The sequence below is a fragment of the Lynx rufus genome, unplaced genomic scaffold (genome assembly GCF_022079265.1).
Source record: "Lynx rufus isolate CCGP_SWC_20201006 ecotype Redwood Valley unplaced genomic scaffold, mLynRuf1.p SCAF_1, whole genome shotgun sequence".
NCBI classification, from domain to species: Eukaryota; Metazoa; Chordata; class Mammalia; order Carnivora; family Felidae; genus Lynx; species Lynx rufus.
In genome coordinates, this window is record NW_025814823.1 from 136,249,944 (window position 1) to 136,274,569 (window position 24,626).

The following is a 24,626-nucleotide window of genomic DNA, read 5'->3' on the forward strand; positions in this document are numbered from 1 at the left end:
ACTATCAATTCCAGCTTTCTTTACATCTTAGCAGTTTTTCTACTCAGGTCCTGTTTTTTGTTTTGTAATTCATAGATGGAGTTTTCTTCTCTGTTTTTGAATCTTTAGGTCCATTTTAGTAAGGTTCATGGATGAGTATTAAATGTGCACTCATTCCTCCAAATTTACTGGCTGTCTGCATTGTTATTTTGTGAACCATTTGCATTGCTGTTGCTGAGAACCATTCTAAATGTTTAATTTTTGCCGTTAAAAACTTGATAACAGTGGGGTGCGTGGGTGGCTCAGTTGGTTGAATGTACGACTCTTGATTTCAACTCAGGTCATGATCCCAGGGTTGTGGGATCGAGCCCCAGGTCTGGCTATATGCTGGGCGTGGAGCCTGCTTGAGATTCTTTTGCCTTCTGCCCTGCTCGTATGCATGTGCACTCTCTCTCAAAAAAGAATCCCAAAAACAGAAAACACACAATTCTATTACAGTATATTTGAAAACCTAATGCAAACGATTAATTACATACAACTGTTTTTATAACTTTTAACTTTGTGCTTAGTTGTCAGTTTCTCCAAAATCTGAAGTCCTGTGCAGAAGGGATCCCAGACGATCACAACCACTGTGAACTTTCTGAATTAACGGTAACGAACATCACCTTGTGAATTTTAACAGTATGTGATCATGTGACAGAAAAAAATTTTTTAAGTTTGTTTGTTTGTTTGTTTAGGGAGAGAGCTGGAAAGGAGCAGAGAGACACTGAGAGAGATTCCCAAGTGGTCTCTGTGCTGTCAGTGTAGAGCCCCATGTGGGGCTCAGACTCACTAATTGTGAGATCATGACCTGAGCCGAAACTGAGTTAGATGCTTAACTGACTGAGTCACCCAGGGACCCCTAGAAAATGGTTTTTGAACAGGAATTGCTCATCCTAAATAAGATAATACGTTCTACAAATACCTATTAAGCACCTATCGTGTACTAAGTATAGATGAGGATGCTATAATAAACAAGACCTAAAACTTAGCTTCACGAAATGTAGAGTCAGTCCCTTCTACTTTGGGGCCCAGACTCTTAGACTTAGATCTGATTAGCATCCAGGCTACCTGGATTCCCTATGTGATCTTTATTTGGAAGACCATAAAATTTGACTTGGCCTTTTTCTAGGGCTCAGAAGATAATATTTTTCTTTACAAAAGCAATGACCAACTGATAAATCCAGATCATAGGTTGGTCCCTTTAAACTGAGAAATCCTACACTGTTCTCTGAGATCAAAGTCACTGTTAACCTAGTACAGATGCACACCTCTTCTTTGAGGCTGTATGTTAGATCTTTTATGTCTTTCATTCTACGAAAAGAAAACAAAGTAACTTGATCTGCACTTGATGGAAAAATAAAATTGAAGAAGAAAGTCTGGGGATATCTCAGTAACTTATTTTGTAAGAAATACGATCGTTCCATATCCCAGGTATGTATATTAAAAATGTGAATAACTATGGTCAGAAGCTGCACTCAGTTATGTTTGGAGGGCCCCTCTCGTTGCACACGTTGTGGTTCTGGTTGTCTGGAGAGGAACCACTGCCCGATTCACCCGTAGCATGTGTCATACATGGGCCACCTAGGAGACACTTGAGGGTATTTGCAGATCATTTATTGTTTCCTATTTGTGCTGCTCTCCCCTTCAACCGGAATAAACATCTGGGCGGGGGGGCGGGGGGGGGGGCTTTGTTCAGATGTTTGGTCCCCAGCTGTGACATGATGCCCTACTGTCTTACACAGAATTTGATTTAACAGAGGATTTTATTTTCAAAGGACACCACAAGTGAAAGCTATGGTGAAGATTCAGCAGCAGTTAGTTCTGTAGTACCGGGTAAGGATTTCAAAGCGACACAGGGGATGATACGCATGTGTACCTCTATTTGTGTGTAGCAGATTTGAAGAGAGAGAGTCCATCTTTGCAGCTCTGCCTTTTTTCTTCTCTCCACAGCAGCGGCCCAGGGTGAAGCCCAGTGGCTTCAGGAGGCGAAGAATCTGAGCGAGCAGCTGAGAGAATCCTATACCAGTGCCAGTTTCCGCCACATGTGTTTGCTTGAGGCCTCTCCCTCTCTGGCCACCGACCACTTGCTGGGCTGTGATCTAGCCCTGGCTTTAAAACACATCAGCAGTCCTGTGGAAGAGCCTGTGGTGTTGCCGGAGGTCTTTGCCAACTTGAACTCTGTCATGTGTGTGGAGGGCGAAACAAGTAGTGGAAAGACAGTCCTGCTGAAGAAAATAGCTCTTCTATGGGCATCAGGATGCTGTCCCTTGCTGAACAGGTTCCAGCTGGTCTTCTATCTCTCCCTTAGTTCTACCAGACTGGACCAGGGGCTGGCCACCATCATTTGTGACCAACTCCTAAAAACGGAAGTCTCTGTCACCGAAACGTGCCTGAGGAACATCATCGAGCAGTTAAAGAATCAAGTGTTATTCCTTTTGGATGACTACAGAGAGATGTGCTCAGTTCCCCAGGTCATAGAAAAACTAATTCAAAAACACCACTCAAGGAGCTGCTTATTGATTGGTGTACATACAAACAGGGCCAGGGACATTCGCCGATACCTAGACACGATTCTGGAGATAAAAGTGTTTCCCTTCTATAATACCATGTATTTATTACGGAAACTCTTTTCACACGATATGAGTTGTGTGCGAAAGTTTATGGTTTACTTTAGAATGAGCGAGAATTTGCGGGGAATTCACAAGACTCCTCTCTTTGTAACATCACTGTGTGCTAACTGGTTGCAGTATCCTTTGAACAAAGCCATTGATGGTGTGGCTGTTTTCAAGTCGTATATAGAATGCCTTTTCTTAAAGCACAAATCCAAAGCTGAACTTGTCAGAGCAACTGTGTCCTCTTGTGGCGAGCTGGGCTTGAAAGGTTTGTTTTCATCTTGCTTTGAGTTCAGTGATGATGACCTTACAGAAGCAGGAATTGATGAAAGGGAAGGTTTAGTCTCGTGCCTCTTGAGCAAATTCACAGCCCAGAGACTAAGACCGGTCTACCAGTTTCTAAATCCCGCATTCCAAGAATTTCTTGCAGGGAAGAGGCTGATTGAACTTCTGGATTCTGACAGGCAAGAAGATCAAGATTTGGGACTTTCTTATTTGAAACGAATTAACTCATCAGTGACGGCTGTAGGTCTCTACAGCACTCTTTTGAATTACCTCTCCTGCCACCCTTCAACAAAGGCAGGGCCAAAGATTGTACCTCATTTGCTTCATTTGGCAGATAGTAAAGAGTCATTGGAGATAATATTGAAAAACAATAACTACTTGAAGCACCATCCAGAAATTTCAGAGAAGTTGGAATGTATGAGGTCAGTGTGGCAGGTATCTCCAGAAAGTTACTTTTCCATCATTTCAAACCAGTTACTGTCTCTTGCCATAAAAATTGCTTACCAAAGCCACACTGTTGATGCCTGCTCTCCATTTATTTTGCAGTTCCTTCAAGGGAAAACCCTGAATTTGGATGTACTTAATTTACCGTATTTTTTTGACCACCCAGAAAGCCTATTATTGTTGAGGAGCATCCAGGTCTCCATAAGAGGAAATGAGGTACACACACTAGATTTGTCAATCTTGGAAACATGCATAGACAAATCACAGGCACCGACTGTTGATCAGGACTGTGTTTCTGCCTTTGAATCTGTGAGTGCGTGGAAGCAGGATATAGCTGAAAAAGAAGAAAACATAAAGCACTTTCAGAACCTGAGACTCGCGAAACTACCAGACATCAGTTCTGGCTACTGGCACCTTTCCCCAAAGCAGTACAAGATCCCCCTTCTGGAAGTGCATGTGTCTGGAGGGGCCACTGTGAACCAGGAGATGCTCAGGGTTCTCACAGTCATTTTCTCAGCCTCGCAGTGCATCGAACTCCATTTACAAAACAGCGGGGAATTTATGGCCGGCATCAGCCCTGCTCTGGAGCAGAGTAAGAACTCTGTCACCAAGTGCTCAGTGTTCTGCCTGGAGCTGAGCACAGCAGAACAGGAATTGCTTCTCACCCTGCCTGCCCTGGAGTCTCTTCAAGTCTTGGGGACAAGGCAGGTACCAGGTACACCTGAATATATCTTAGATGACTATTCTGATGTGTAATTTTATTTTCTCACTCTTAGTTTTAGGTTGATGGAAACTTCTGAAAGCATGAGACCATAAATGCTGGCTGATAGAATAGATATAAGATAATCCTTTGACAAAAAGGGAATTAGATGACAAAAAAAAAAAAAGATAACCATTGACTAACCTATTTTTTCAATAGGATTAGTGAAAGGCCTCTGAATAATAGAATGCTTTTTGAATAATTGACATAAAATTAAAATACTAACCAATGAAAGCTTTTTTCTTAAAGTTTGCTTATTGATTGATTGATTGATTGATTGCACATGGGGGAAGGGGCATTGGGATGGAGAGACAGATCCCAAGCAAGCTACGCACTGTCAGATGGAGCCCAACTCGGGGCTCAAACTCAAAGTGAGATCATGACCTGAGCCAAGGTCAAGAGTCGGCCACTTACCCGACAGAGCCATGCAGGTGCCCCCCCAGTGAAGGCTCTTAATAACCAGACACAAATTACTTACTCGTAAAAGGATAGGGGAGCCTGGGTGGCTCAATTGGTTAGGATCTGACTTTGCCTCAGGTCATGATCTCATGGTTCCTGAGTGTGAGTCCCACATGTGCTGAGCTTGAGCCCACTTCGGGTACAACAGGAGCCTTGCTGCTCTTTCTCTCTCTCTCTCTCACTCTCTATGTCTTGTGGGATTCTCTTTCTTTCTCCTTCTCTCTGTCCCATGCTCACTTTTGCCCTCTAAATAAATTCATTCATTCATTCATTCATTCATTCCATGTACCATGATGCTTGAGAATTACCCTTACCCTGCCTGCTTAACAGAAGAAAGGGCTTGTACCCTCTGGGAAATAATCGCTCTCATTTGTGTCCCCTGTCACTTGTCTAAGCAATATTTGAGAGGTTTCAGTGTCGCCTTTGTGTGTCCTGCATTACATTTATTCCTAGGTATTTTAGACACTTTTGTAAATAGTATTTACGTTGGTTTTTTTTTTTTTTGTTTGTTTGTTTTTATTTTCTGCTGCTAGTATGGCTTTGGTTTTCAGCAGTTTGTTATATGCCTAGGTGTGCTTTACTCTGTGTTACCTTGCTGGAGGGTCACCAAACGTTATTAGGATCTGTGGGTAGATATTTATCCTCAAATTTAGAAAACAACATACTCTTTTTAAAATGCCTTTTTATGGTGAAATATTCCTAACACTTAACGTTTTAACCATTTTTGAGTGCACATTTCAGTGTCATTAAGTACATTTCCAGTGTTACACAACCAGCACTTTTATCCATTTCCAGAACGTTTTCATCTCTCCAAACGGTAACTCTGTACCAGTGAAACAGTGCCTCCTTCCACCAAGCCACTGATAAGATCTATCCTACTTTTCATCTCTATGAATTTGTCCATTCTAGGTATTCCATAAGTGGAATCATACAACATTTTGGCTTTTTGTGTCTGGCTTGTTTCACCTGGCATATTTTCGAGATTCATTTGTATTGCAGCCTGTATCAGAACTTGGTTCCTTTGATAGCTAATCTTCCCATGTATATATCATGTTTTGTTTATCCATTCATCTGTTGATGGACACTTGCTTTGTTTCTTCTGGCTATTGTGAGCAATGTTGCTATCAACATGGGTGTACAAATATCTTTTTGAGATCCTACTTGCAATTCTTTTGGATATATACCTAAAAGTGGGGTGCTGGATGATAACAATAATTCTAATTTCTTTGGAACCTCTAAACTGTTCACTACAGTGGCTACACCAGTTTATATTCCCACCAGCAATGTATGAGGGTTTCAGTTTCTCCACAACCTTGTCAACGCTTGCTGCTACATATATTTTTTTTAATTAGAAAGTCATCCTATTAGGTGAGAAATGGTATCCCGTTGTGGTTTTGATTTGCATTTCCCTAATGACTAACAGTGTTGAACATCTTTTCATGTACTTACTGGTTATGTGTCCTTTTTTGAGACAGGTCTATTAAATCTTTGCCGATTTTTTTTTTAATTTTTTAACATTTATTTATTTTTGAGACAGAGAGAGACAGAGCATGAGCAGGGGAGGGTCAGAGAGAGAGGGTGACACAGAATCCGAAACAGGCTCCTGGCTCTGAGCTGTCAGCCCAGAGCCTGATGCGGGGCTCGAACTCATGGACCACGAGACCATGACCTGAGCCAAAGTTGGACGCCCAACCGACTGAGCCACCCAGGCGTCCCTATCTTTGCCCATTTTTAAAATAATTTTTAACACTTATTTATTTTTGAGAGGAGAGAGGGAGAGACCGACAGACAGAACATGACCAGGGGAGGTGCAGAGAGAGAGGGAGACACAGAATCTGAAGCAGGCTCCAGGCTCCAAGCTATCAGCACAGATAGCTTCAACTCATGAACCATGAGATCATGACCTGAGCCAAAGTCAGACGCTTACCCTACTGAGCCACCCAGGTGCCCCATTCCTTGCCCATTTTTTAATTGTGTTATCTTTTTGTCTTGAGTTGTAGGAGTCTTTATAGAATAACTAATGTTGTAGTTATTGAATCTTTAATGGACATATGGTTTGAAAATATTTTCTATTTTGGAGATAGTCTTTTCATTGTGCCAATAATGTCTTTAAATGCACATAAGTTCTAAATTACTGTTTTTGATAGCATATCTAAGAATCCATTGTCAAAGCCAAGGTTATGAAGATTGACTCCTATCTTTTCTTGTGGTGGCGGTTCCATTTTGAGTTAGCTATGTATGGTGGTGGGAAGTAGGGTCCAACACCATTCTTTTGCGTGTCGAAATTCTGTCATTTCAGCACTGCTTGGGAAGATGTCTTACTTATTTTTGTGCATCCAGAGTAGCACAGGGCTTCTCATAGAGTAATCAGTAGACACTACAAAAAGCAGCATGTTCATATGTGCTTTCTAGAAACAAGAATGTTTTATGATATATGGAAGGTTTTTATTTGAAAATAAGAAAATAGATTGCTGACTCAAAATGACAGTTTCAAATTTTCCATTTGGAATTCCTTAGATTAATAATGGTAAACTGTGTGCTGATTTCTAGGTAAACTTCTTACTAATTTGGACAAGTTCCTATGCCTGAAAGAACTCTCTGTGGATCTGCATCATCAACAAAATGTTTTTGCACTCATTCCTGAAGAATTCTTCAATCTCCACCACATGGAGAAATTATTGATCCAAATTTCAGCTGAGTATAGTCCTTCTAAGCTAGGTAAGGATGGTACTTTGATTGACGTGTTTTTGCATCGTTTGGAAAGGCAACTTGGCCAATAACTAAGAGTTACAGCTTTTGTAAATCTCAGGTTGTAGCCTGTATCCATAATGAATTGTGGGAATAGCACTCGTCCTCATTAAGAAAACAGAGAACTGTAGGGGCACTTGGCTGGCACAGTCAGTAGAGCCTGCAACTCTTGATCTTGGCCTGAGTTTGAGCCCCATAGTCAGTGTAGAGATTAAAAAAATCTTTAAAAAGAAAGCAGAAAGGTATTTGAAATTATTGAGCCCTTACTATACACATCCTAGCAACTGTTTTTTTCCTTAAAACTTTTAGCATTTTTATTTTTGAGAGACAGAGACAGTATGTGAGTGGGGGAGGGGCAGAGAGAGACACAGAGACGAGGGGCTCAAACCCACCAAAGGTGAGATCATGACCTGAGCTGAAGTCATACGTTTAACTGAGCCACCAGGTGTCCCGACATGTTAGGAATTGTTCTAAACATTTTACAAATATTAACCCATTTAATCTTCAGACCCTTCTATGAGGTAAGGTACTATTAATGTTACCTTAAAGCTAGGGAAATTGAAGTATAAAGAGGATAAGTAATTTGCTTGAGGTCAACCAGCTAAGGAAATGGTAAATCTGGTAAATCTGGGATTCTAGGAGTTCTGATTACTCCTAAGTCTGCACTTTTAACCACTGGTAAAATGTCTCTCCAAACTATTTGGGAGAATTATTTTGATTTTATTTAATTTGCTCTTAAATTTCAACTTCCAGATCTTCCAGATTGGAGTGGAGGAGGGGGAATCTGCTGATGGGTAGCAATTGGAAGTATTTCCCCTTTTCTCACCAGCCTATGCTACTGATTAAACAATTTGTGCAGCCATCTTTCCTAAATGCATCTTGTAACAAAATGACTTAGGTGTCCTCAATTCCTAGTTTAGTGAAGACTGAGCACTACATATTGAGGCAATGTAAATCTCTGTGGAATTAACAGGAAGAGTTGCATGCTATAAAATTCTTTGAAGCTGAAAGTGGAAGTGGTAGTTTTCTTGTATTTGTCGGTAATTTTTACATCAAATTTAGGTTTGCATCAGATTTGTCATGGTTGTTATGTTTCTTTGTATCATATTCCTACTGTGTAAATGCCGGTCACATGCAAACTTAAGACATTAGCATGTTAAAGCCTAAGGTGACCTTACTGAGTCTAAACTCTTAGCTCTTATTGTATAAAAGAGAAAACTGATCCCCAGAGAGTGTCAGTAACTACCTGTCCAAGTTAACATAACTCACTGGTTAGTTGCAGAACTTGAACCTATAAGTGGCCCAATTCTTGGATCATTACTTCATGGTGCTTTGTTCTAACTCTGTATTGTTGAAACAGAATGATATGGCTAATTCTGAAAGAAATTTGCAATTTTCTCTAATTTCTGAAATCTTTCATATTTTATAGTGAAATTAATTCAGAATTCTCCAAACCTTCTTGTTTTTCATCTGCACTGTAATTTCATTTCGGATTTTGAATCTCTCATGACTGCACTTTCTTCCTGCAAGAAACTCAAAGAAATTAATTTTTCTGGATCATTTTTCACACCCATCCCATTTGGTAAGACTTAAGATCATAAAATTTTGGTTTTAGATGCATCTGTATGCACAGTCATTTTAGGCACTTTTAAAAGGTAAATTTTATTAAATATGTACTTGAGGTCAAAGAATTAAGCTATTAGATCTGATTTTAAATGAATTTTCAAATAAGGTGTATTTGTTTCTGGAAGTTTAAATATTTGTAGTTATCAGAATTATTTCCTGAGCTTTAATTATTTAGTTATACTAATAAAACCTGAATTACTGTATTGATTTCAGTCATTTAAAAAATACTCTTTACATACATTTGTTGGTATAAAAGATGTAGCTGACATACCTATTTGTTTTTCCTTTTATAGTCACTGCTTTGCCAAATTTTATTTCCCTGAAGATACTAAGTCTTAAAAACCAACAATTTCCTGATAAGGAAACATCTGAAAAATTTGGTATGTTTGCAAAATTGTGCCTTTTACTTTTTATTCTTCCCCTGAAATCCTTCTTCTATTTTGTGTAAGCCACAGCAGATCACTATAGGTATTAGCGGCCCTTACTCATTTAGAGGAAGGGGCAGGGCTGCTCAGCTTTGAGCCTCCAAATGCCTGATCTCACTTGATCTCATTCAATAGTCACTCATTCTTAGAGTGACATTTCTTTGAATACATGTTTGGTCATTACAGCATGATGCAATTTCATTGTCAGGGACCCATTCCAAACCTGCTAAATCCCTGTTATGTCAAAGGTTTTTGGAATATAGATAAAACTATCTTTTCAAGGTTAAGAGAACTTTGTGAAAACTCAGAATTAACAAAATAGTAACTATCAAAGTTGCCTAAATACTTACTCAGTTTTTTTATGATTACAAAAGGAATGTGTGCTCATGGAAGAATTCTAATAGATGTTAAAAGATAAATGCAGGGGCGCCTGGGTGGCGCAGTCGGTTAAGCGTCCGACTTCAGCCAGGTCACGATCTCGCGGTCCGTGAGTTCGAGCCCCGCGTCAGGCTCTGGGCTGATGGCTCAGAGCCTGGAGCCTGTTTCCGATTCTGTGTCTCCCTCTCTCTCTGCCCCTCCCCCGTTCATGCTCTGTCTCTCTCTGTCCCAAAAGTAAATAAATGTTGAAAAAAAAAATTAAAAAAAAAAAAAAGATAAATGCAGGCATATTAGAAACTTTGAGAGTTCATTTGAACAAAAATGGATTTGAATCAGGCAGTGTCCAGTGAATGAAGGACATAGCTCTGAGAGGCTGAACCAAACGAAAGATTTTTTTATAGGCATAAGGGAGCAGGAACAGGGAAGTTATAGTAGACAACAAAGCAGGTGCGTTGGTTACTGTAAGGTTACTTTCCTTTAGAGGGGATGGCAGAGTTCTATTGGGTAGATTACCTAACTAGTGCTGATCTGGCGATTCCTGATTGGCTGGTTTTAGATTCCATTTCTGGGACAGCTCAAACTAAAAATTAAGTCTTGGTTTAGTGATGTGGGGCTAAGCAAAAGCAACTCATTTTGGGCTTTTTTCTTTTTTCTTTTAACACAGGAAAATATAAGAGGAGGCAGTGGAGATAGGGAGTATAGAGCAGTTGTACTTCTCAAACGTTAGCGTGATCACCTGGATGTCTTCCTCTTCCCTTCTCTCCTCTTGCCTGCCTTTGCAGGCAGCATGTGGCTGGGGGAGGAGCAGGAAGACTGAGTGGGGCAGAGGCAAAATTGAGGGGCCAAGGAGGTGGCTGGCATATACAACAAGTTGATTAAATTAATAATACATTAAGTATAATGAGAATCAAATTTCCTCATGGTTGGAGAAGGAATTGACAAATACTGAAAGGAGAGGCTAGAAAGAACTTTAAGGTATTAAATTAGATGTGGAAATACTGGTGTGGACTCATGGTTTTTAATGTTTATATATATATATATATATATATGTACACGTGTTTATATATACACACACATATATATATATGTGTATATATATACACATATAGTGAGCTACATATCTCTATATACACACATATACATAACTCGGTCAACTGAGATATTAAAAAAGATCCTAGTATTAATGAGTGCCCCAAATGCCAGATCTTGACTCCTAAATACTGGCCTCCCTAAAAGGAACCACGGTCTTTAGAGAAATGGCTGATAGAAGAACTGGATGGAACACGGAATTTAAATCGCAAGCTTGGAACACTGTTGGATGCTAGAAAATGTTAAAAATATTTCCAAGTCTAAGGTCTTAGAAGATCACTTTCAAGTGATCCATAATGTACCAAGCCAAGGTGGGGTCGAAGTGCAAAGGTATAAGAGTAGCAGATTGTGAAGCTTTAGTGCTGGGAGGCAGAAGGAGAAGTCACTGAGGATGATATAGCAGGAGATAGGATTGAAAGGAAGGTGGCAAGCCATTTAAGAAGCTAGGAGAATATCCTGGAGGCCAGTAGAAGCTTGAGTCTAAAAAGGAAAAGGAAGTATCGTAGGCATTCTGGACCTCAGTGCAGGACAGACTGGTAGGGGGACGGTGGAGGAATTGTTGACTGGAGGTAGCAGTGAGGATCAAGGTGTAGGCTGACCCCTTTCTCTTGCCCTTTGGAGAGGAAGAGGAACAGCCTCCATGCTACATGGGGCCTCCTGGACTATGCATGATTTTGAGCTATACATTACCATTATTTGGTAACACATTGTATGGAAAATACCTTTTTTGTCTCTTCTGATAGCCTACACCTTAGGTTCTCTTAACAACCTGGAAGAACTGGAACTTCCTACCGGGGATGGGATTCAGCAAGTGGCCAAACTGATCATCCAGCAGTGTCAGCATCTTCAGTTTCTTCGAATTCTCTCATTGTGCCAGATTTTGGATGATGACAGTGTGATGGAAATTGGTGAGTTAGCCTTATATAAATGGTTTCAGCTTGCAGAAAAGCCAGTGTTAGTACTCAAGTTTTCTCTTGCAAAATGTTGATAGCCTCCTGTTTGAGACTACACAGTGCCTCAAGTCTGTTTTGACTTTGTGTTCCTGATACCAGGCCACATATCCTCCATGCACTCCTTCTTATAGCATTTTAAAAACTGAAGATTACACATACAGAAAAGTACACAAATCCTAAGTGTACAGCTCAATAAATTATCCAGTAAACATACATGAACATTTTATTAACCATACTTGGTGGTTAACCACTTGGTGGAAATCACCCAGATTACAGACTTGCAAAGATCACAGAAGCCTACTTCCTGTGTGCTCTGACAACATTCCCCTCCTTTCCACAGGTGACCATTTGACCCCTTTTGTTCACCATAGATTAGTTTCACTGTTTTAAACTTTTATGTAATGGAATCCCTCCCAGTATGTACTTTACCTTTTTTGGCTCACCTTTATATTCATTGCATATTGTTACATGTGGCTAGTGTTCACGGATTTTCATTGCTATATATTATTCTACTGTATGACTATATATACACCTCAACTTACCCGTTCAACTGGGTATTTGAGTTATTCTCAATATTTGACTAGTGTGAATAATGCTATGAACATTATTATGCATGACCTTTGATGTATGTATGGAAGTATGTTAGGGGTCGAATGTGTCTCACATGGTATAGACAGATTCAGTTTTCCACAGTTGTACCAATTTACATTCCTACCAGCGGTTGTGTCACATTCTGGCCTGTACTTGTACTGTCAGATCTCTGAACTTCAGCCATTCTGATGGATCTGTAGTAGTATCTCATTGTGGATTTTTTTCTATTGGTATATTTTTATGTTTTATGATGGGTAAATTTCAGCAACTTAGGTTTTTTTGCTTTTTTTTTAGAGAGAGAGAGAGAGAGAGAGAGATGAAAACCAGGGCAGGGCAGAGAGGGAGAGGAACAGCATACCTGTATCCCTTAGGTAAATATCTAGTAGTGGAACTGCTGGGTCGTAGGATAGTTCTATTTTTAGTTTTTTGAGGAACCTCCATACTACATTCCAGAGTGGCTGCACCAGCTTGCATTCGCACCAGGAATGCAAAAGAGATCCTCTTTCTCCGTGTCCTCGCCAACATCTGTTGTTGCCTGAGTTGTTCATGTTAGCCATTCTGACAGGTGTGAGGTGGTATCTCATTGTGGTTTTGATTTGTATTTCCCTGATGATGAGTGATGTTGAGCATCTTTTCACGTGTTGGTTAGCCATCTGGATGTCTTCTTTGGGCAAGTGTCTATTCATGCATTCTCTTTTTTTTTTTTTTTTAGCTGATTGGTTTACCAATTTATTGCTTTCATTTCTTTTCTTACCTCTATTATCTTCTACAGATAGAAGGTTTTTGTCCTAACGTCTTGAGATGGGATAATTTCAGTGCTTTTGGCTTTAGCTCCATCTCACAAATTTTACATGTCATATTTTCAGTCTTACTTAGTTCAAAATATTTTGTTATTATTTATTTTTTGGCCACACCAGGTATTTATTTATTTATTTATTTATTTTTTTCAACGTTTATTTATTTTTGGGACAGAGAGAGACAGAGCATGAACGGGGGAGGGGCAGAGAGAGAGGGAGACACAGAATCGGAAACAGGCTCCAGGCTCTGAGCCATCAGCCCAGAGCCTGACGCGGGGCTCGAACTCACGGACCGCGAGATCGTGACCTGGCTGAAGTCGGACGCTTAACCGACTGCGCCACCCAGGCGCCCCCACACCAGGTATTTAGAAAGGTACTGCTTAACTTCACTGTTAAGAAAGAATATACATTATATGATTTTAATTTTGAAATTTGTTGAGACTTGTATTATGGGTCAACATAACATAAAATCACACTAAAATGGTCAATTTTAGTAAATGCTCCATTTCACTTGAAAAAAAAAGTTTTCTGCAGTTCAAATGAAATGTTGAGGGATGCCTGGCTGGCTCAGTGGGAAGAGTACGTGACTCTTGATCTTTGGGTCATGAGTTCAAGTATGCTCACATTGGGCATGGAGCCTACTTAAAAAAAAAAGTTGAAATTGTTCAAACGTTTGATAATTTTATGGATTTTTATTTGCTTGTTCTAACTAGGACAGGGGTGTTAAAATCACCCCAATTAATCTTCTTTTCCCTTTAGTTCTGTTTTTACTCTACATATTTAAAATATATAGGTCCATACATATTTAGGATTTAAAGCTAGCTACATAGAGATTTAGAATTGTTAAATATTCCTGGCAGATCAACCCTCTTTATTTCTAGTAAAACTTCTTGCCTTATTATCAGTCATTTCATCATACATTAATACAGTTGCTCCGGTACGCTTTTGGTATTTGCATCTTGGCTTTTCCTTTCCTTTTAATATTTTCATGTCCTTATATTTAAGGTGTGTCTCTTGTAAAAATCTATAATTAGGTTATTTTTCTTAATTTTTTTAATGTGGGAGACAGAGGCTCTGAAGCGGGCTCTGTACTGATAGCAGAGAGCCTGATGTGGGGTTCAAATTCACAAACCATGAGATCAGGACCTGAGCCAAAGTCGGCTGCTCAACCTATGGAGCCACTCAGGCACCCCTCCCCCACATTTTGCCTTCGTTTTTGACATTTGTTTCAGAGAGTATGGAATTCGATTTTGGTGCTCATTTTCTTTCACATTTCTAGCTCCCATCATTTCTTTTGCTCAGCAGGCAGTCTTTTTTTGTATTTGAATGTAAGGTTTATCTGGCCCTGCTTTAGTAGCTTTTAAGATTTTCTTTGCTTTACGTTTTGTCATTTGCTATGAACTGAATTGTGTCCCTCAACGATCCATGTGTTGAAACCCTAACCTTTGGAGACAGTCTGCTTGAGCAACGACAACACAATACCCTACAATGGTAGTTGTACTACATTGTGCTTAGGTGTGGATTTCTTTGTATTTATTCTGCTTGGTGTTTATAGACCTTGAAGCTGTGGCTTGGTGTCTTTAGCCAGTTTGGAGAAGTTTTTGGCCAACATGCACATAGCTGCTTCCCAATTCTTTGTCATTTTCTTTACTCTCCTTCTGATAGCAGAACTCAACCTAATTTGGGGTCATAGGATCAGGAAAAAGAGTTCTATAGAGAACTGAAGAAAGAATGGCCCAGACACATTTGGGAGGGGAGAGATTGAGAGAGCATTTCAAATAGAGGTAATCATTTGCATGGATTAAGGAGAACCAGGCATATTTAAAGATAGGCAGGAATTTGTTGTGAGAATAGACTGGAAGAGGAATGTAAAAGCCAGACTGGAGAAAGCTTCACAGGATGTGTTAGAAAGGGTGAGTCTCGGGGCGCCTGGGTGGCTTAGTTAAGCATCTGACTGGCTCAGGTCATGATCTCACAGTTTGTGAGTTCGAGCCTCATGTCAGGCTCTGTGCTGACAGCTCAGCCTGGAGCCTGCTTCGGATTCTGTGTCTCCCCCTCTTACTGAAATGAAAGTCCTTATGATTCTATTTTCACCAACACTTTGCTTTTATAGCCAAGGTAGCAATCGATGGAGGTTTCCAGAAACTTGAGGACCTAAATCTTTCAGTCAATCACAAGATTACAGAGGAAGGATACAGAAATTTCTTTCAAGCACTGGACAACATGCCACACTTGAAAGAGTTGACTATTTCTAGGCATTTTACTAAATGCATCAAAGCTCAGGCCACAACAGTCAAGTCTTTGAGTCAGTGCATGTCACGACTGCCAAGCCTCATCAGACTTAACATGTTAAGTTGGCTCCTGGATACAGAAGACATCACACTGCTTACTGCCATGAAGGAAAGACATCCTCAATCTAAACGCTTATTTATTCACTGGAAATGGGTACTGCCATTCTCTCCAATTGTTCAGGAATAGAAGATGTACCTAAAAACTGAATTACAAATTTGTGTCAACAATTCTAAAAACTTCCCTCTCCAAAGTCTTGCACACAAAAGGATATTTACAGTAAGGCATGTTAAAGAAAACCCCAAAACCACTACCAGAACCTTTGCAGTCCCTGAATGATTCTCCCCAACTAAATAGAAATCAGTTCTTCAATCAAGTTTATACACCTAACCCTCCATAATCGAGGATCAGCATCCGGTTTTCAGACTCACTGTGGTAAGGAGGATAAAAACAGCTATGGGAATGGAGTGAGGTACACAGATGGGTCTTAAAGCCACAATACGGAAGAAGTATTCAAGTTACATATAAAGTGAATTTCAAGCCTTTACCACCAGTCCAGTTTAATCTTTTGTGGGCCAAGAGATACGCCTTAATACTTCTAGGATTTGTTGGGTATATTAATTTTGGTATAAGAGGCCCATACAAGGTAGAAGTAAGATTTAAGGGAAAAAGCTCCTAGTACAGAGGCTTTTGATTCAACACTTACTGTATCAGCATAAAGTACAAAACAGCACTTCTAAGATTCAGACTAAAATGGAGAGGGCGCAGCCCTCAACATCAGGTTTGTTGAAATGCAGCCCAAGAAGGTTTGAGCTTTGGGCATTTGGCTGACGAAGTGCCTTAGAGGTATTAGAGGAAGCCATTCGTGTGGGGGTACTGCGTTAGAAAAACCACGCGTTGCGTCTATCTGCTAGAACAACACACTGGAAGCAGGGAAAGAAGTCTCTTGCTCCTACAGTGTCTTACCACTACTCTCTACTGACAAAGCTTTATACTGTGCCTGCTGCGGGGACAGGTCGTCACAGAGTGAAGATCGATTACTGCAGAGAAGGGCAATAAAGGCTGGATTTGGACACGAGAAGCAACAACTTGATAACTGATAAAACTATTACTTATTAAATAGCTTAGACCTAAACTAAAAGAACCTTGTTAGATTTAAGATTGATAGGATGCACATAAATATTTATAGAAAACGTCTTACATGATCTAGAAGACACAGGGAACCGGCTAGTGATTGACTTCAGGGAGGGGGCCAGGATAGCAAGGGAATAGGAGGAAGGTCTGATTCTTTTTTCTTTGCAGATCTTTTGTACTGTTTGAATTCTGTACCGTGTGTGTGTACTATTAAAAATGGTATTTTAAAAACTAAGAGAACTCCATGCAAATACCTCTCCAAACCTTCTGATAAGGGCTTCTACTTTAAAGCAGGGGTCTCCAAGTATGGCCTGAGCCTGTAGAGCCTCTGAGCGAAGACTATTTTTTACATTTTTCCAATAAAAAAATAACATACATGTGACAGAGACCATGATCAGTGGCCTGCAAGGCTAAAATAATTCTGGCCCTTTACAACGAATGGAATACTTCCATGACAGACTGTTTTTAGATTTTAAGATTACCATGCCCTTTTATTCCTGTATATGTTAGTCTCCACATGATGCCCAGGCCATCCCTCATTGCCCTGACCGTCACCCTCATGTTTCTAAACCTCTCCCTTTCTGATCACATGTTCCAACACTCTACCACTCTCTAAATCCTTCCACTGTACCCTACCCACATGAGAAACATCCTCTAGCATTCTCAACTTCTTATCCAAACAATACCTTTATCTTCTAACTTCCCCTTTCTGGAATTTTATCATGACTCACAGTAAGAAATTTCCTATCAACACATTTATAAACATGTACACAAATGAACCAAGATTCACAAAGAACTCTAAAAGCTGTATGTGATTTTACTAATATGATTTACTAATATTCAGAAATAGAAAATTCCTTGAAAGAGTTGTCTATACAGTGTTTCATTCAATTGTTCTTTCTTACATTCTCTCCTGCAAGGCTTTTCCTTTCTCCATAGCACTGGAAGAGCTCTTAATGAGGGTCACCAATGATCTCTGCAATGCTCAATTCGATAAACACTAGTCTGCATCCTTGACTTATTCACAGCACCTGACCCAGCAGTAGCTTGATGCCGCTGGTCACTCCCTCCTCTCAAGTTTCATTTGGCTTCCAGGGCATTCCTTCTGGATTTCCTAACCAACCTAGAATTCTCTCAGCCTCCTTTACTGCTTTTTCTCATATCTGACCTCTAAACACTGATAGCTCTATGTAAATGCACTTGCTTCGTGATCTGGTCCTGTTGCATGGCTTTAAATTCCAAGTCTATGCTAACTTACCTATTTTCAGCTCTATCCCAGATCTCTCCTCTGAACTCTTGACTCCCATCTGACTTCTGTTAATGGGCATCTCAGATTTGACCTGTCTTAACCCAATTCCTGTCTTTCCTTTCCCACAAGTACTCTTGGTTACTTAATTTTTTTAGAGTGCATGCAAGCAGGGGAGGGGGCAAAGGGAGAGAGAGTGAATCCTAAGCAGGCACCATGCTCACCTCAGAGTCCGACACAGGGCTCAACCCATGACCCTGGGCTAACGACTAGAGCAGAGGTCAAGAGCTGGGACACTGAGCCGATTGAGCCACCCTGGCAACCCTCCCACAAGCACTCTTTATGCTGACTTCTCCATGTCTTTAATTCTAGCTTTGTTCTTCCACTTGCTTAGGCCCAAAATCTTGGGGGGGGGGGGTCATCCTTGATTTCTCTCTTTCATACTCTACATGTAATCTACTGGCAAATGCTGAGCTTTACTTAGCATTTGTCAATAGATCCCATCACTACTGACCACAGGTCCTAGTCAGCCTGCTTCCTCCCTTGAAACTTAGGCCTATTTTCTATTAAAAAAATTTTTTTTAAGCTTATTTTTCAGAGAGGCAGAGGTAGCATGAGTGGTGGAGGGGCACATAGAGAGGGACAGAGAGAATCCTAAGCAGGCTAAGCATAGCCAGTACAGAGGCTGATGTGGGGCTGGCACTCACAAAACCATGAGATCATGACCTGACCTGAAACCAAAGTCGGACGCTTAACCTCCTTGCTCACTTCCATTCCAGCCATACTAGTTTCTTTTGCCATTCCCTGAACAGGCCAAACTTATTCTTAGGGGCTTTGTGCTTGTCTTTTCCTTTGCCTGGGAGGTTCTCTATTTATGCGAATGGCTCTCATTTTCTTCACATCTCTGCTCCAATGTCAGCTCAATTTCCCTCACCATTCTTTTTTTTTTTTTTTTAAACTTTTTAAAATTTTATTTTTAATCTCTACACCCAAATGGGGTGAACTAACAACCCCGAGATCAAGAGTCGCATGCCCTACTGACTGCGCCAGCCAGGTGCCCCCTTGACCATTCTTTTTAAAAAAGCATCCACAGGGGCCCCTGGGTGGCTCCGCAGGTTAAGTGTCTGTTGATTTTGGCTCAGGTCATGATCTCATGGTTCAAGGGATCAAGACCTGTCCTTTCAGCGTGGAGCCTGCTTGGGATTCTTTCTCTCCCTCTTACCTGTTCTCAAGTGCTCGCTCTCCCTCTGAAAATAAAAACAATAAACAAAGCATTCACATTCCAATTGCATTCTGCCTAACCCCCTTTCCTGCTTCATTTCTGTCTATGGCATGTATTACTATTGCCACCTTATACATTTTGTTTACTAGTGTTCCCCACCAATGTAAGCAGGAACTTTCATCTGTTTGGCTTACTGTGGTCTCCAAGCACGTAGAAGAGTACCTAGCACATAAGCAAAACTGAATAAATAATTCCTGAGATGAATGATTTGCCAGAACCTGCAACCACTTTCCAACGGCATTAGGTATCAAAAGACGTAAGATACAAAAATGTCACTGAAAGCAAATGAGCTACCTTCATAACTGAATTTAACCTGCCACACCTACTTAGGCAATGAAAATATGCAGAATGTATAAAATACTGGCTGACTGTCATGAAAAATAAAAATTTACTCACCGGTACCAGAAAGCTTAAGCCACTGAATATCCCATTCTGTGAAGCTTACTTACCAGGAATTGAATGTTCATTTTATTCAACAAATATGTACTGGGCAGCTACAAATAGGTTAGGCATATTTAGTGTTTCCAGGCAAAATCTCTGAAAGAAATAGAACTTTTTATATTAACCTCTGCTCCCACAGCTAAAAGGACTAGGAAGAATCCCTGGTGCATGGATACCAATGCTTACACTCAACTGAAACAATAGGATTTTCTCCCTCTCCTGAGAATTTGAAGTGACACACACATAGTCAAATGGATGGTAGACGGAACCACAAGGTAGTGATGAGGGCAGAATAGCTTGGACAACCATGTTAGGCAATGGGCATGATGAAAATGTGAAGGAAGCTAGATGAAAGAGAGGCAGATAGGTGAGAGAAAGAGGAGAGGATAATGACAATATGACTTCCAAGAAACGGAACAAAGCCGTGGTTCCTGACTGGCGAGGTCTACTCTTGTGACACTCAGCTTCAGAGAAGCTGTGTTTCTTAAGCCTGGATTATCAGCAACACTGTTTTACAACTGGTTGTGTCTTTACAATACTACCTTTTCTCCAAATAAGTCTGACTAGTTCTCTTTATCCGTTATTAGATTTCCCTCACCATATATATTCTAAAAAAAAATACTCATACAGTCAAGCTTAAAAAAAATTTGTCATTTATTCTTAAAGGCATTAATAAAAAGCTTAACATACTAAGAAAGTTACAATATACAAATATGTTCAGTCGATATTTTCACAGATTGACTTTTCTGCACTATGTGTGACTTTGAGTTTCTTTTAGTTACTCACATTTCCACTGTTGAGTTATTCAAACTGATTATTCCCTTGAAACACATGGCTGGTTATCGAAGCATGAGTCACATGCAACATAGGGCAATGCAGATGGCTATGCCACCCAACCAACTGTTCATGAAGAAAAACATGAAATTTTATTCACATCAACCATGGCGCATCAAAATACCATTCTCCTTGGGAGAGAGCTGCACCTGAATTTGGAGAGAAAAAGTCCAGATATAATTATGCAATTTAAAAACTTATTTTCTTATAAAATAAAAAAAAAGGAAAGCAATACACTCACCATGGTAAATAAAACTAGAACAAAAGTATGCTAATATAGACTTTATGCAATACTAAATTCAATCTTTATGGGATAAATAATTAGACTAATTGTGATATTCATTTGGAAGAGTAAATGTGAAAGATTAAAAAAAATTTAAGGAGCACTGGTATTTCATCTGTCCTAACAGAATTTCTTTTTTCTTTTTTTTTAATTTTTTAAACGTTTATTTCTTATTGAGAGACAGACAGAGACATACAGGGTGAGCAGGGGGAGGGGTAGAGAGAGGAGAGACACAGAACCTGAAGCAGGCTCCAGGCTCTGAGCTGTCAGCACAGAGCCCGACATGGGGCTCGAACAAACTGTGAGATCATGACCTGAGCCAAAGTCAGTAGCCTAAGCAACTGAGCCACCCAGGCGCCCCGGTCCTAACAATTTCTTTTTTAAAGTTTATTGAGAGAGAGGGGCACCCTGGGTGGCTCAGTCAGTTAAGCATCTGACTTCAGCTCAGTTCATGATCTCGTGGTCTGTTGAGTTCAAGCCCGGCATCAGGCTATGTGCACAGAGCCTGGAGCCTGCTTCTGATTCTGTGTCTCCCCCTCTCTCTGCCCCTCCCATGCCCATATTCTGTCTCTCTCTCTCAATAATAAATAACCTTAAAAAAATTAAAAAAAATTTTTTTGAGAGAGCGAGTGAGCTCGTGTGCAAGTGGGGTAGGGGCAGAGAGATAAGGGGGAAAGAGAATCCCAAGCAGGCTCCACACTGTCAGTGCAGAGCCTCACATGGGGCTCGATCTCACGAAACATGAGATCATGTCCTAAGCTGAGATCAAGAGTAAGACGCTCAAATGACTGACCCATTCAGAGCCCCAAAAGTACTGTGCTTTTATGGAATCCACGAGAATCAAAGAAATGATAAACTAGAACATAGTAAAAATGTATCTGAAATCTAGAATGAGTATTTATAAGATAAACATATTCAGGTTCATGCATACTAATGAACAGTTAGCTGCATATAAACAATGTTATCTACTTGGGTGGCTCAGTTGGTTAAGTGTCCAACTTCAGCTCAGATCATAGTTTCATGGTTTGTGGGTTTGAGCCCCACATTGGGCTCTGTGATGACAGCTCAGAGCCTGTATCCTGCTTTAAATTCTGTGTGTGTGTCTCTCTCTGCCCCTGCACCACTAGAGCTCTGTTTCTATCAAAGATAAATACACATTAAAAAAAAAAAAAGTTTAAAAAAAGAAAAAAAGAATGTTATCTGCTTTAGGGTGTCTGAGTGCCTCAGTCAGTTGGGCATCCAATTCTTGGTCTTGGCTCAGGTTATGATCTCATGGTTTGGGAAAGTGGAGCCCCACATTGGGCTCTGCGCAGACAACGTGGAGTCTACTTGGGATTCTCTCTCTCCCTCTCATTGATTGATTGATAAATAAAACAATAAATAAAATGTTATCCACTTTAGATACACACAGACATACACGCACATGAATGAAATACTGGGAAAAGATGGAGTAAAAACTTGGGTTTGCTGTATGCAAATTCTCAATGAAATTGCTAACAAAGTTATTTTCACTCTATCTCTGTTCTATGTAGACTGCTTGTAAAATGACTTGAAAAGAAATGCATTCAATTCTCATTATTCATAGTAGTTATGTTCTAAAAAGTCACAACAGGGGGTGCCTGGGGGCTCAGTCAGTTAAGCGGCTGGCTCTTGTTCTTGGCTCAGGTCCTGATCTCAGGGTTGGTGAATTAGAGCCCTATGTCAGGCTCTGAGCTGACAGTGTGGAATCTGCTTGGGATTCTCCCTCTCTCCCTTTTCCTCTGTGCCTCCCAATCTCTCTCTCTCTCTCAAAAATAAATAAATAATAAAATTAACACTGTTGTTTAACGTAAAATAAAATAAAGTCACTAAAAACAATAAATTTGTGAGTACTAAGCCAATGCTCCTAAAAGAAATACAAGGCTAGGTTCAGGCAAGCCTCTGGTCACATTCTTATCAACTGACCAATTCCTAATCTTTTAAAATGTGTCTTTCGGATGAAAGACACGTTACTTAATATATATTGATGTTACAGGTGACTTTTTTTTTTTTTTTTTTTTTAAGTAATCTCCACGCTCAGCCTGGGGCTCACACTCACGACCAGGAGATCAAGAGTCGCATGCTCTACTGACTGAGCTAGCCAGGCTCTTCTAACATACTGATGATTCATTAACACTGAAATTACAGTCAGTGGCACTAAGTCATGCCTGAATGGGGCTTACCTAACACACATAATTTCCCTGTCAGGCACATCACAGCCTTCTTGCACTTGGGAACACAAAGCACAATGTCTGGTGTCCACTTTAAAGAGTGAAATCAAAAGGCGCAGACACATGAATAATGTGGCACTAAAAAGACTGCACAAAGAATGCTTGTTTAGAGCAGGAGATGACACATGAAGACAGAGCACTGCTCAACCTCAGCTGAGAGTATCTGTGTCAGAGGATTCAAATTTTTTGCCACTCTGCACTTGTCCATGAATGACGGCAAAACCACTGTAATTCTTGACTTGGGTATGATAGATAAATTTTGGCAAGCTGGCAAATTTGCAAACACAGTCTGTGAATGAGAACTGTTGATAAACTATGAAAAACAATTTAAAGGAAACACAAATATCTAAAACGATAAAGGGAAAATAATCACACAGATAGAGGAGAGCAAACATTTCTGTCCAAATGACAAGAACCACTACCACCAAAAAGGAAGGTCAAATAAATGATACTCATAGTTTCCAGTAAACATAAGACAGAGCTCTTAAACACACAAAAAGATGAACTTTACAATAATAAAATCAATAAAAAATTATAAATACAATTAGAGGACTATTTCTAACTATTTGACCATGAATGATCCAAAGGTTTCACAGATTACTGAATAAGAATGTGGGAAACAGGAGCTCTCAAACAATGTTGGTGAGAATATAAATACAGTCTCTACTGAGAAGCAACATGGAAAAAAATCTATTAAAATTATAGATGGAGGTTCTCTTCAATCTAGCAGTTCTAATTCTAGAATCTAAATCCAGATTAGAATTATAGATTCTATTTAGAGAATTCTAAAGATGTGTTCATACATCTACAGAAAGAATTATGTAAAAGAATATAACTATAGCATTAAATAGCAAACAACTGGGAACAACATAAAATTCCATCCATAAGAGCTCAATTAAATTAGTACAATTCTGTATACAAAAATATCATGCAATTTTAAAAAAACATTAAAAAAAATTTTTTATACATTTATTTATTTTTGATAGAGAGCACAAGTGGGGGAGGGGCAGAGAGAGAGAGACAGAGAGACAGAGAGAGAGCGAGAGAGCCGAAGCAGGCTCCAGGCTAGGAGCTGCCAGCACAGAGCCCGACGCGGGGCTCGAACTCACAAACTGTGAGATCATGACCTGAGCCAAAGTCGGATGCTTAACCAACTGAGCCACCCAAGCGCCCCAAAAAACAACATTTTTATATCCTGGCATTGAGGATTCTCCAAAAAAATTCTGAAGAAAAAGCACTTACCTAATAAAGAACACTGTATGAATCACCTATAAAAATGAAAAATTTAAAGAGTTGGAAGGAGTAATCATGAAACATCTTAGCAGATCTATTTCAACTATATATTAATTTTACTGCCAATAAATGTACACAGCACAACACAACCAAATAAAAACGAAGGGTTTTGTTCTGTGAAGTCTCCCTCACATTCTAGTCCCTCTTCAGAGATTACTTGAGTACAGCCCTGAGGCGACCCATCAATTCACACAGAGACATGTATGTAAATGCGTTTACATAAATGGCAGGTAGCATAACACACATTTCTGCCTCTAACTTTCTTCATTTAAAAATATTTTCCTATCAGATTGCTCTATATAACAAGCAACAATGTAATTTTTTAAAATAAAATTAAAAGAATGATAGAATACAAGGATCCCCATGCTTCTCCAGAGTTTTAGGCCA

At 39.9% G+C, this 24,626-nt stretch overlaps 2 protein-coding genes across 6 annotated transcripts in view; one reads left to right on the top strand and one right to left on the bottom strand.

Moving 5' to 3' along the window:
• Positions 1-24,626, top strand: part of NAIP (NLR family apoptosis inhibitory protein) — a 61,890-nt gene that overhangs the window by 18,163 nt on the left and 19,101 nt on the right. For 2 of the 4 annotated variants that reach the window (XM_047087687.1, XM_047087680.1), the window contains exons 8-15: positions 549-630; positions 1,797-1,854; positions 1,972-4,077; positions 7,132-7,299; positions 8,759-8,911; positions 9,249-9,335; positions 11,591-11,755; positions 15,302-16,846. In XM_047087687.1, the coding sequence (XP_046943643.1) occupies positions 549-630; positions 1,797-1,854; positions 1,972-4,077; positions 7,132-7,299; positions 8,759-8,911; positions 9,249-9,335; positions 11,591-11,755; positions 15,302-15,666 (3,184 nt within the window). In that variant the 3' untranslated portion in view covers positions 15,667-16,846. Of the gene's footprint in view, positions 1-548; positions 631-1,796; positions 1,855-1,971; positions 4,078-7,131; positions 7,300-8,758; positions 8,912-9,248; positions 9,336-11,590; positions 11,756-13,363; positions 13,404-15,301; positions 16,847-24,626 lie in introns of those variants that run through there. The other 2 variants (XM_047087705.1, XM_047087696.1) reach the window with 2 other exon arrangements.
• The window catches only part of LOC124517951 (survival of motor neuron protein), a 42,750-nt gene continuing 38,340 nt past the window's right edge, over positions 20,217-24,626 (bottom strand). The window contains exons 9-10 of one of the 2 annotated variants that reach the window (XM_047087725.1): positions 24,189-24,214; positions 20,217-20,563 (exon numbers count right to left, since the gene is read on the bottom strand). The gene's annotated coding sequence lies outside the window, so the exon portion shown is untranslated. The remainder of the gene's footprint in view (positions 20,564-24,188; positions 24,215-24,626) is intronic. The other variant, XM_047087734.1, reaches the window with a different exon arrangement.